This window comes from Lathamus discolor, chromosome 5 (assembly GCF_037157495.1).
Source record: "Lathamus discolor isolate bLatDis1 chromosome 5, bLatDis1.hap1, whole genome shotgun sequence".
NCBI classification, from domain to species: domain Eukaryota; kingdom Metazoa; phylum Chordata; class Aves; order Psittaciformes; family Psittacidae; genus Lathamus; species Lathamus discolor.
Window position 1 is genome coordinate 33,897,816 of NC_088888.1, and position 13,115 is coordinate 33,910,930.

Sequence of the window (13,115 nt, forward strand, 5' to 3'; positions counted from 1 at the left end):
CTTTGAACTAACTGAGGATAAAAGGTATTCTGATTCTATGAATAAAGGCACTCTGACTCTTTGCAAGCAAGCAGGCTGTACAATTTATAATATGAAAAAGTCCATGCCAGGAAGTGTTTCAGATCACTTTTTATTTTATTGCCTCTATTATTACTATTGAAGAGAAAAGACTCATCATATAGAACTAAGTCTAGATGTCTCTGGTAGGTAAGTCATCAAGTTTCTACTGCTTGCTTTAAAATCTTCTCAAGAGTACATGCAATCACTCTCACAAATGGTAATAGAGTAAAAGCTCTCAGGAAAATGCTTCAGAAAATATAATGTATTATTCTTACACTACCACATCAGATTTTTAATTTCTTCTAGTTCCATAAATATGACCCCTCTTTTAATCAAAAGAACATTAAATTTTCATACTGGTTCACAATGCTTTCCTTACTACCTCCTACGTTCTTCTGAAGCTGTTTACAACTCCCTTGTTTGCATCCGCAGTGATATCAACTTTCGTATGTGTTATCTGTGCACTCAGGACTTCATTACAACCATTTTCAGCAGCAGTCCTGTTTGACATGTCCACTTCCAAATATATGTAGATTTTCTTCCTAAATTCTGTGCATGTTCAGAGATTTTAGTCTTGATATCCTTTATTATATGTGCCTAATCCCCTTCATAATCTTCTACCTCACATGCAGCTCTATTTCAAAAACACTCCTACTTCCTGTTATCTTAAATCTGTTTTTTGCATTTTCTTAAGACTCTTTAAGGAGATTAGTTCTACGAGGCTTTGTGGGCTGGTATTAGTTGTTTTTTTGATTATTTGGTGGGGGTTTTTTTGGGGGGTGTTAATAAATATGTATTAAAAACAATCCCCTCTAAATATAAACAGCCTACATCTATTGCTCTATTTATCTTCTTATCTCTCTTGTTACTCCTCCGTTTATATTACTCATCTCAACATCAAATCTTTCCAAAGTACAACATGCCTCCCAAAGGTCAGGTTGCTTTAATCAGGATAGTTTGATGATCAGTATTTCCTTCCACTCCCACTCTCCCGTGACAGTCAACCTAGAAAAGATCTTGCCACAAAATCTGCCATGCTAGTTACCTTCATGACCACATAAAAAGTAATTAAAGATATTCAAAAGTATTACTGGAAACAGCTATGCAAATAAAAAGGAGGAAGGAAAGAAAGTTTTTTAACAACAAAACACCACTTACCACAAAAATAAGGAAGTCAAAATAACAAAATTTAAAGTTGTTTCACTGCCAATAATGTAACTATAGAATTTACATAGAATTTATAGAATTACTTGCAGAGTAAGCAAAGTCACTGAGATTACAGATGTCTGCTTCTTTCTAGCACATATCACTCTTTCACTAGCCCAAGACATAGCTAATATTTTCCTAATAATGATGCGCATGTGTCATTAAAAGAGCTTTGATTACAACATTACAAGAGTATCTTTGCCACGACAATCTCTCACTCAAACATTAGAGTGCCTTCATGAATACCAAACAAACAAAGCCTCAAAAATCAAGTGCAATTTGTACCTGCAGTACTGTAGAAAAGCAGCTTTCAGCAATTTAGTCTTATCTTCCTGTGCTATAAATTCTAGCCTACTGGTTACGTCAAATGCAGGACTCTGAAAATGAAAAGTAAAAACTTCAGCCAAAAGACAAATATTAATCTTCATTATGAAAACAATTTTTCTAAGTAGTAACAACATAGATTTAAAGTAAAAATGCCACCTAGAAACAGTTGTGTTTAAGCCAAACATAAGCCCATAAGATAGATCTCAATGGAAATCACAGTGGTGTGACCTCAAACATTCTAATAAACTTCACACAATCTGTAAAAAAAACCCAAAAAACCCCCACCTTCTGCCAACTTCTTTCACCAGTCAAATTTTTTATGATCATTATTTTACCATTTAAACACATTTTTGACAGAATTTAGAAGGTATCTGTGAGCACTATCACCCACAAAAGCAATCTAAGTACAGACAAATCTAACTAGAGATTAGTTCAGTAAGAAAAACAGTTCTATCTGAACATACCACACACAAAGGTCTTCTGCTAAAATACTATTTAATAACAACTCATTTTAAGGGTGGTTTAATTGGAATAAGGATTGAAACTCATTTATCACTTGGAAATATTCTCTAATATATATTCTAACAACTTGCCTATTCTTCCCTCCCATTCCAGGGACATTTTGTCAACAAATTCCATATACATTTTAAACTAAACATGTTTGATATAAACTAAACCTTAATAAACGCACACTGCACAAAATATCAATAAAAATACTTTTATATGTTTCAATAATATTATATTAGAATAAATATATACATCTCAAACAGGGAAGAAACAATATTCAGCCACTATCCTTCTCAGCTTAGCTTGCAAGATTTTCACAGCGTGATGAGGAAAGTGTGTCTCTAACACAAAGGAACAGACACATACAACTGAAGAAACCATCCTGATCAAGAAGCGAGAAGGAAGTCTTGAGTCTCTGCAATAGCATTATATCAGGCCTAGAGACATACAGTAATAAACATACATGAAAAAAAACCATAAAAGATTTCATAGAAATCTCAACTTCAAAACAAAGGAAAACAAAAAAGTTAACCAAACTGCCAGATACTGTAAATAATTTTCTGGGTTTTGAAAACTGCCATCATTACAAGCATTTAAGTCTCTAATTAAAAAAAAACTTTGTAACTTTAAAACTCAAAACAAGTCAGGATTTCCACAGGGAAAATTCACACCTGCCCAAAAACCAATTCTGTGTCTACACTCAGTTTTCAACCAGCCAAGGAAACAACCATTACCTCACTTCTTGGTCCAGCAACAGAACAGGACAGGGAATCTTCAAGGTCTTCTGGAAGCACAGAAATGTTTTCCCTAGACAAGATGGTGGTAAGTCCACTTTTTTTGGCAAAGAAGATGGGGAGGCCAGTACAGGAACCTGCTCCTAAAATCCTGTCTCCTAAGATTGGAGGAGGGGAGGAAGCACATAAATGCCATTTTAAGAACAACATGTAACACTTCCATAGACAATTACTCAACTTTGTCTTGAACCAAGACAGTAACTGACAGCTCCACCTGACTTAGAGAAATTGTGGGCACTATTTGCTACTCATGCAAAGTAGTGCATGTTCAAAGAAAAAAAACAAACAAAAGAAAACAAACAAAAAACCACCAAAACACACACAAAAAACAATCAACCAAACAAAACCCAAAATCAAAGCAACCCAAACCCCCCCAAACAAAACCAATAAAAACCCCCAAGATTCAAGTGGTTCAAACTCTACCAAAGGACTCATGTGCACAAGCTACTTGAAAACACCTCTGAAAGTCACGATGACAAGAGACATCTGACACAGGCACCTAGTATGTATTTTAGGCTGAGCATTGACACCATGTTAACTTCAAAACAAACCTCAAAAACCATTCATAGTGAATGTTGGGGAAAAAAAGAAAATGGGTGCAACCCCCTCTCTCTCCCCCAACCAGAACCCTCATCCTTTCATACATCAGGAACGAATATCTACTTCATTTTCATTTCAAACAACGCAGAGTAAGCAATAACAATACTGGGTATCATATCAGAGCTTTCTCCATACACTCATGAGAAATTCCCATCTTGAAAAATTTAATAAAAAGTAGCATAAATATGACGCTGCTCTGAATAAAAACATTGTATTAGGAAGCATCAGCAAAATGTTACTATTCCCCCCCACATTACCTTGTATGCCAAATATGATTTTCTCCTGTGGTAAGGAAATTCTTCCAGTTCCAGTGGAACAAGCAAACACTTCATTTTCCTTATAAAGGTAAGCAGCGTGGCTAAAGTAATCCGGGACTACCAGACAGCACACCACTTCCTCTTCTGACTGAAAGTATTACATATAAACAGTATCACATACACAATCAAAACCCTAAACAAATATCCAACATTTTAAAGGCTGACATGAGTTACCTGAATTTAACTTTTAACAAGATATGGATATAACTTTTATTACCTAAATGCCATTACAGACAGTGGGGAGAGGGAGAAGAGTGTAAGAAGTTTACCAAAGAAAGTTAATGCCCAAGTTTGTGCTCTTTCTGCTGGAAGCAGTCCTCCCCTCCCAGCAAGTCAGCAGTCTAGCAAGGACCAAAATACAGGCTACTGTATCTTGTCCTGCTGCTGAGTCTTAACAGAGTCTGAGATCTGTTCTCAATCGATTGCATGTGTATACCACAAAATTACTCTCAGGAAATTTTCAGAGACAGAACAAAAATTAATCAGTAATAATCCAATGCTTAGACTTCTACTTTTTGAGGCTTTTTTATCTTATTCTTCAAAATGTAAAGCACAAATTTTACATATGCTTACTATTAAACATTAAAAGATGCTAGTACATATTTTCCTCAGAATATTATGAATACATACTTCCAATAACAACCCTAAGACAGAGAACTTGGTTTTCCTTTAGACAAAAATCCGATAGCTGATTTATTCTGAAACGCTATGCTCTCAACTCAGTTTCTGGGCCTTCACCTGCATACCTGAAAAGACGGATTATACTGTGTGACCTCCACAACAACATCATCAGACATCTGGTAGCCTTTATCTTCTACTGTTATCAGAGTGTAGTAGACAAGACATGGATGATCTCCAGGATGCCATGCTGCAGCAAGTATCACCAGTCCATCACTATTCAACCACAGATATCACACCACTGAGAGATGATCATTACGTATTTCACTGCTCAAACTCTACCACTTAGAGATATCTAAGTAGAACCACAAGTAAGTATTTTTCAATACTGTATTTCTTTTTGAAATAAAGTCTATTTTTTCTTTCAAGCTGTTTTATTAACAGCTTGAAATAATATTCATACTGTAGTAGAAAACTGAATGAAGGCAGTTGTGATTTTATATAATTAAATACAAGAGATACTGAGTTCTCTGCATTTGCTGGAACAAGTTACAATTGTTTACTTGCTCTGTTTGTATTATAAAGACAAAACAAATATCCAAACCTGATAAAATGACACTAAAAAAAGTAAAACTAAGTATTCTGTGGTAAATAATTAGTAATGCTAAAAGATATAATGGCAGCATGAAGTATACAGAATAACCTAATTAACCAAGATGACGTGTTTATTTTCTTAATGGTGGCATTTCAGCAAAATTAAATTGCAATTACTGACAAAGTTTTTGCAAGAAAACAGATCACATCTATCACATTAATGTCAGAGTTACCAGATGCATGTGTACTTCCTTACCGATTCTGTTGCAAATCCATGTACTGTGTATTTACTCCTCCTTTAATATCTTCATAGTTACTTTCAGAACCCTAAAAAACAATACATCTGACTTACAACTATATAAAAATAGGCTATTAAAGAAACACACAAGCCCTTTCCAGGTGAGCTGGCTCTTACCCAAATTGCATCTGTAATATGTTCTTTCAGGATCCTGTTGATATCCCAGCTGAGAATGTAACGTTCTGATGAATCATCAATCTCCCATTTGTTTAGATTTGAACTTGTCAGCATATAAAAGCTCGATCTCTCTTTATCCCAAAGAACACTAGAAATCTGAATTTAAAAAAAGAAAAAGACAGAAAGGTTAAAGCACAGCCTTAATATTTGGATGCAACAATCTAGACCATTGCCAGTCTGCAAAAAATAAAATCATCACTTCCTTGAGCAACCTATACAAGTTACATTATAAGCTGAGAGTATTAGAAAATTTCCAAGAGAAGTCTTATCTTACAGATAAAAGAACACCTACAGTGTTCTATAGACACACCACAGGTGTTTTAAAAGTTGCAAGAAAGTATGTTTCTCATCTGTGGAGCTCATTGGCAAAGCTCAACCCAACCGCCAAACCTTTGCCAACCCTAATGAGGAAAGTAAAATTACAGGTTACTGTTAGTTTCTTCAAGTATTAACGAGGCTATCACTAGAAAGAAGCAGGACTTTGAATCCTTGCATATTCCCCAGTAAGTATTACTTCTTTAAGGTCTCCTTTTATTTACATGTAAAGAGCAAGTCAGCTTTCCCCTTTACTAAGTAGAAAGAAACTAAATAAATCTGTATTACAAATTTCAAAGAAACATAAGTAAAAAATGAGTGGAGTCTTGTCTTTTCATCATACATCTTTACATTTTTTTCCTTTCTTAACCACCAAGGCTAGAAATTACAATAAAAATTAAAGCAGATTACTATATGAATGTTATTCAAGCTTACCACGGCATCATTTCCAGGAGACAATATACCCAGAAGAGAAGAAACCTTCCTACCAATTCCAGAAAACATGCCCTGCCCCTGTGGTAGGGCATGCTGATGAATCTTGCCAGAATTATCTGGTATCAATCGAACTAGCTGGCCGCTGGAAGATGATAAAATAAAGCTTCCTCCCTAACAAAGAGAAAAGGCAACTATATTAAAGGAAAAAGAAGAAAGAAAGAAAAAAAAAAGTATCACAATAAAACTGTTTCAGGAAGGTAAGATAGAATTCCTTATGTCAGCTTGTAAGGATAAACACTAAACAAGAATCAGACACTATGCATCCACAGTACTTAAGAGCTAACAAAGAAAACAAAGTATTATTCACATTAAAAGACCATTTAAATGAATTTTCCGCATTATTTTCTATGCTTGAATCAGTGCAGTATACAACTCAAAGTATTCTTTTAAATTTTAAACCATATTTTTGAAAACATATGAAAAGATATTTTATCAATCTCTAGAGGTACTACTACATTAAACCTTCATTATGTGAAGTTATGAGTTAAATAATATCACTTGCACACGTGCATTTAAAACCTGAAGCGCTATTAAGCATACTGTAACTTTTATATATATATATAAAATATATAAATATATATATACATCTCATCCTATCCTACAGGACACTAACCTAAATGAAATGTGTAACAAATCTATCTGGTTATGTCAAAAAAATTGTCAAACATCTGACTGGTACTCAGCACTGGCAGAGACTCTTTTTCTTAGCATTGTATGACATTTTTATCCATGAAGTTCCATTTCAGTTTAACAACAGAACTAGTATCTCACGTAATCTTTGGAATCTAATGATGAAAAATACTGTTACCTTTGCAGTAAGAAAATGTGAAAAGTCTTGTGTGTTACGCAAAATAAGCACTAGACTGCAGGTGCTTTTATACTTTGTTCTGGAAGCAGACTTTTGCAAGGGCATCTCTTGCCTGTCCTAATGAGTGCATCCACCTTAGGACTTCAATTAGCATCAAGAGTCTGCTTCTGAAACTCGTATTACAGAGCAGCCTGAGTGTACCTGCTCTACACCCTTTGAACCAAAGTAAACTGAAAGGTGGGTTCTGATCACTGAGAGATGCTCATTTCATATAGCTAGCCTGTGCCTAGATTAAAGTGACAATCCTGCATCCAAAATAACCAGTGCAGACAAGTGACATTGCCTCAGCAACAACTTTTTTACTTTACGGATTCTCAATTACTCCCTATCACTACTTGCTAACAAAGACATAGCTTTCAGTCCCCCTACCACTAAGGCATTATAAAAATCCAGTTGCCTTCAATTCAAAACTGATCAAAGTTTCTATGTTAGAGGGAATGAACAAAGCCTGTTAGATGTACAACAATTTTCCAAAAAAATGAATGTTACGGGCCTGGAAGTTGCTGAATTGTTTACCTGCACAGGAAATGTTCACAGAACAAAATCAAAAAGAAATTAAAAAAAACAGCAAAATTTTTATCATCATACTATACAAAAATTATGTTAAAAGTTAAATCTGCACAGTGATGACTATTTAACTATGGTTGTCATACCAGGAATAAGGCAGCTTTAGAACACTGACTGATTAATAACAGGATACTGCTATGAAAACAAAAAGTTCCTCTAGTTCTGAATTCACATTGATATCAATGTTTCAACTACAGGTGTGAAAAGACCTTGCTTTCCTCATCTTGATGTCCAAAACTTGGGCACAATTCTTTAATAGGGTAGATATGTATTAGTGTTTCTTAACATCTTGAAACTCTTAAGAAATTCATCATGAAGATCACTGTCTTCAGATCAGGTTTACAAATGTTTATGACATGCTGATGCCTTAAAATTATTTTTATAATACATGATATGAACAGATGTAGAAAAAGTCATGTGATAAAATGTAACTGAATTGATAATAAGTAGTTCTGAAGATAACATACTGTAACACTGAATTGAGTTTTTCCACTCACAACGAATTGGGAGTTTTCCCCCATTTAGGCACATCAGCAGCAGAAAACAATTTCTAAGAACAATTCATAGTACGCTTGTTCATTACTTTCTGTCCTGGGTTTACCAGGAGCCGTTTTGCTCCTTCTTAGTAACTGGTGCAAGCTCTGTGTTTTGACTTCCAGCCTGGGCAGAGAGCTGATAACACCGATTGTTTTTAATTGTTGTTAAGTAATGTTTATTCTGGCCAAGGACTCTGTGAGTCTCATGCTCTGCTGGGGACAAGGGGAGGCCGGGAGGAAGCAGAGACAGGACACCTGACCCAAACTAGCCAAAGAGGTATTCCATACCACAGCACATCATGCCCAGGGAGGTAACTGGAAGTTACCCGGAAGGGCACACTCTCTCTCTTCGGGGGTATCGAACTCGTTCAGCAGTGGTATCGTATTCTCTTGTTATTTTCTCTTATCAATATTATCATTGGTGGTAGCAGCAGTGATTTGTGTTATACCTTAGTTACTGGGCTGTTCTTATCTCAACCCGTGGGAGTTACACTCTCCTGATTCTCCTCCCCATCCCTCCGGGAGTGGGGAGGGTTGGGGGGGGGTGAGTGGACAAGCTGTGTGGATCGGTTTAAACCGCGACACTTTCTTACAGAAATATCTCCAGTTCTGATGCAGTTCTCTGGTTTTGTGAAAGCAGAGTTTCTACCACTCTAAGTAACAGCAGTAGTAATACTGACACAACTCACAGGCTAAGGTATCAAACCATTCCTGTTAACTACTAATTAAAGTAGCATTTTAATATAAATCATACTGTACTGTACCTTTACTGCTGTTAGGAAGCTGCACAGAGAGCCTCCAAAGTCTGTAAAAGTCTCCGTATATGAACCTTCATGAGCAAGACTGGGCCAGTAGCGCACAGAACCTTCACTGGTAGCAACCATTATTGCCAGAGACTTGAAGGGAGAAAGTAATTAACAGAATATGCAAGATAATAACAATCAGACTGCAGCTTTAAGTAAAACATGTGATTTTATGTATCAAGATTGCAGGTAACAAACACACAAAAAATAAACCCACACGGATACACACTGACAAACCTAGAACTGAAGCACAGTATTATTCTGTAGCATAACAGTATTTGCAGGAACTGCTGCTTATTTTGCTAACTGTATTTTCAACTGGTTCTTGTTCCTGACAATTCAGGTCTGCTATTGAAACACAAACAAAACTCACAGTTACAAGACAGGAAAAAGCTTCTGGAGAATTCCAGGCGCCAAGAATTATAAGCAACCAGGCAGACCTGAAATGCAGACTGTAATTTAACAAAGGAACTGCTGAAGTGTCATTAAAAGAAACACTAAATCATGTTAGTTCTTCTCTTCGTAAGACCTAAGCTCACAGTATGCCTACACTGGGGCTTCTGACTCAGGAAATCAGATACCAAATTCAAAGCATGAAGCAAGAGACTGCTGAACTAGAGACTTGGACAGAAATCACTGTACCTATTCTAGTAGTTGTTAAGAAAAATCACAGAACAATAGAAGAATTGTAGGAGCTATTATTGAGCTCCTTGGAATTTTCTAACTATATTCTAACAGTAATATTTCTACGTCACTTTATAAAATCATAACATCCATGCATAGCTCACAAGCTGACAAAAAATTAAAAAAATAATTTTAAAACTTGGTTTAGGTGTATTACTTGCTCTTAAACTTGAGTATGATTAAGTCATAGAGCATTTAGAGTTTTATGAGCTAATCACAAGATACTAAGACTGCTTTTCATCATCTGGAAGTGTAACACAGTAAGTCAAAAGAAAATATCCCCTTACATATTCTGTGCTGCTTCTCCCTTCTGAAGACAACTGCTTAACCAGTTTTATTACAGTACCAGACATATTAACTGAAAACTACACTCAAGCTGAAAATGAGAGCTTCTTTCCTTCATGAATGATAGACACATCAACATACTTTCAGAAGACTTAATGGACCTTCAAACTTCACCCTCTAGCACAGTTATGTTACAAAAAGTCACTTATGAAAGCAACCAGTCAACACAGATTAAATCATCTATCCTCCCAGTGCCAGCTTCCTTATAAAGGCCAGCCAAGGGAGGGTGCTGGTGGTTGCTTCTTATCCATGTGTACTCACAATTAAACCACTGCTGAATTTTTCCAGCCAGTATGCATTTATATTGCACTTGCTTTGGCTGACTGCCCTGGTGTTTATTGTTAGCACAATACCTTTCAGTTTACTGTATTTTTGTGTGTTATAAAAGCACAAGCAATCCTTAGGAAAGTTATTACTTCATCTGATCCTATCACATGTAAATAATGTAACTTGAAAAGACTAGGATTTTGTTTATTCGATTTTTATTGCTTTTTTATTATTTTATATTTATTGCACACTATCAGTCGAGACCTTTTGACTGTATAGCAGGTATTACAGACCACCAAATGCAGTTATCAAATAAGTACTTGATAAAACTGGATATATTCAAAGGTACTCAAAGTATTTTTAAACACTAAAATATAAAAGTTGATCACCTGCAGAGAAGGCACGTCACCTGAGGAACCGAGACAAGATATAGCTGCTAAACTAGAACTCCACTGGAAGTCACTGGGTGGCAGCTGTAGTTCCTTGCACAGAGATAACTGTAAGAATGGAAGGGATGCCGTAATACATGAGACTGGAAAAACTTACTCCTCTGCTACAAATGGTTTAGAGGTTTTGACCATTTAAAAAATGAATTTTCAACTAGCCCAGACAATGTTTATGTAAAGAAACCAAAAGAATAGCACAAGACATTTTCAGCAAGGTTGTTACAACCACCAAACAGCTACAACCCACCTACTTGTACATTTTCAATCACTCTTTTTCTTTAGTTATTTCTGAATGTTTCTTGCAACACTACAAAACAGAATTATTTCTTGACCATTCTTTAATATAATACACTAACAAGGCAGCGAAAAAAATGAAACTAGAAGTGCTTGAGAAAGGTCAGTAGGTACTAACAGAGAGGGTAAATGCTCCTCCCTTTCCCCCTCCCTCCCCAAATTAAACAATCATAAAGGTTTTAACCCCTTGAAGAAGCTCTACAAGTACTAGACTGCATAGACCTGACAAGCCACTGTAGAGTACAGAATCTATGTAATTAATGTATGTTGCACTAATTGAAAGATACTCATTTTGCAACTAGTTTTCCTCTGACAGTTCTTGCTATTCACTGAAATTGTGTTGAAACATTGCCCAGAGGGGAAAAATAATAATAACACTGCCATAAGAAACCCAGATGAAACGAAAGTTCTGCACAGCTGAAACTGTTTTTCTGACAAGTTGAAAAATCAGTCCCAGAATAATCTAAACCAATTTGTAACATATCAACCAGTTTTTAGCTCTTAAAATAGGCTTTATCGAGTCTATCTAACACGAGACACGCTTATTAAAATGCTAAGAATTAACCCTAGTGTTAAGGTGACAATTAAAAATTAAGAAAACAATATAAAAATGTTAAGCTTCCTCATAAGCTGGAGTTTCAGTTACTCCAGTTGTTAGTATGACTTCATGCCAACCCCACTGCTTCTGGGGGAAACCAAACTCCAATTTATAAAGAAACTCTTGCTTTAAAAAAGACCACAACTGAATAGTTCTTCAACTAGCATAAATACAGAAGTTTTTCCATCTTGATCTTTCAGTTACCTTAGCTACTGGAGACTGACCAATCTTCCAAACAATCAACCTCTCTTTATGGACTAGCCAGGCCCATCCACTTTCATCCACTTGAACACTCAGCTGGTCATCAGCTACATGAAAAGTAATTTTCGTAAAGGATTCATATTTTAAAAACATAGCAGAGTAATCTTAAAAGCAATAAACTTTCATTCTCATATGAAAATAAGAAATATATTTTCTATTAGATTAAATTCCATGTTAGAATTTACATGTTTTTGAACAAGATAACAAATTACTACACAGTTTAAAAATCCATCTGACAAATGCCCAATTTTTGAAAGTGAAAACCAAGGCAACTCTAGAAGCTAATTCTGTCAATTTACAGCAAGTTATAATAGCTTCATGAATTGGTCAGCAATTTTAAAGATTATTTCTAATATACACATTTTTGGTTCCTCTTACACATACTATGAAAAGAAAACTCAGCCACAGGGAAAAACTGCTTAGGAGACCAACTTCTTGAATTCTGGGAAATGTCTGTATCACTGGGGCTTTTAAAAGTGGTAATAAATGGGGACTAAAAATTAATTTAAAAAAATAGAGCATCCACTCTAGGGCACACCAGAATCAAAACAAGTGAAAAAGGTGAGGGAAAAAAAAAAAAAAAGCAACCAAACAATTAGCAAAAGTTACTAAAAAACTATTACTGGCTTACTTTATAACCCTGGATTTTACGGTACATTGGTTTAAGACCTGAAAGATACTTACATGCATCCATACTCACATGGGTGTTATCACAAGTATAACTACCTAGTTAACCAAACTGGATTCAGACCTAGGCACAAACATTTCAGTTTCCACTGAAAAGTCAGCATTTAAATAGCATCAACAACACATTAACACTTCTCTCACCTGTCAATTTTCATGAGAAAAATAACAGATAAAACCAGTTCTTACCATCAGCTTTCTTCAGGGCTTCCATAACTTTAACAGGCAGAGAGGATCCAAACCCCTTAACATCATAGTTAATAGTCTCACTTGCTGAAGGAAGCTGGATAACTCTGGTAGGAGTTGCTCTTAAAACAAAAAGTTACAGTTACTTTTTTATTGTTTCTTTATCAGTTTCAACAGACATTTATGTCATTAGTATCTGTTTAGAAACAGATATGATGAAATGGGTCTATGTAAAATAAACATGCTTCCTCTGGGAGCACCATCTAAA

At 35.5% G+C, this 13,115-nt stretch overlaps 1 protein-coding gene across 2 annotated transcripts in view; it reads right to left on the minus strand.

The window, feature by feature from the left end:
• NUP133 (nucleoporin 133) overlaps window positions 1-13,115 on the minus strand; it is a 32,755-nt gene that overhangs the window by 18,016 nt on the left and 1,624 nt on the right. For both annotated transcript variants that reach the window (XM_065680298.1, XM_065680297.1), the window contains exons 2-12: window positions 12,851-12,969; window positions 11,921-12,024; window positions 10,768-10,875; window positions 9,044-9,175; window positions 6,249-6,419; window positions 5,439-5,594; window positions 5,280-5,350; window positions 4,558-4,705; window positions 3,752-3,899; window positions 2,835-2,992; window positions 1,552-1,643 (exon numbers count right to left, since the gene is read on the minus strand). In XM_065680298.1, coding sequence (XP_065536370.1) covers window positions 1,552-1,643; window positions 2,835-2,992; window positions 3,752-3,899; window positions 4,558-4,705; window positions 5,280-5,350; window positions 5,439-5,594; window positions 6,249-6,419; window positions 9,044-9,175; window positions 10,768-10,875; window positions 11,921-12,024; window positions 12,851-12,969 — 1,407 coding nt within the window. The remainder of the gene's footprint in view (window positions 1-1,551; window positions 1,644-2,834; window positions 2,993-3,751; window positions 3,900-4,557; window positions 4,706-5,279; window positions 5,351-5,438; window positions 5,595-6,248; window positions 6,420-9,043; window positions 9,176-10,767; window positions 10,876-11,920; window positions 12,025-12,850; window positions 12,970-13,115) is intronic.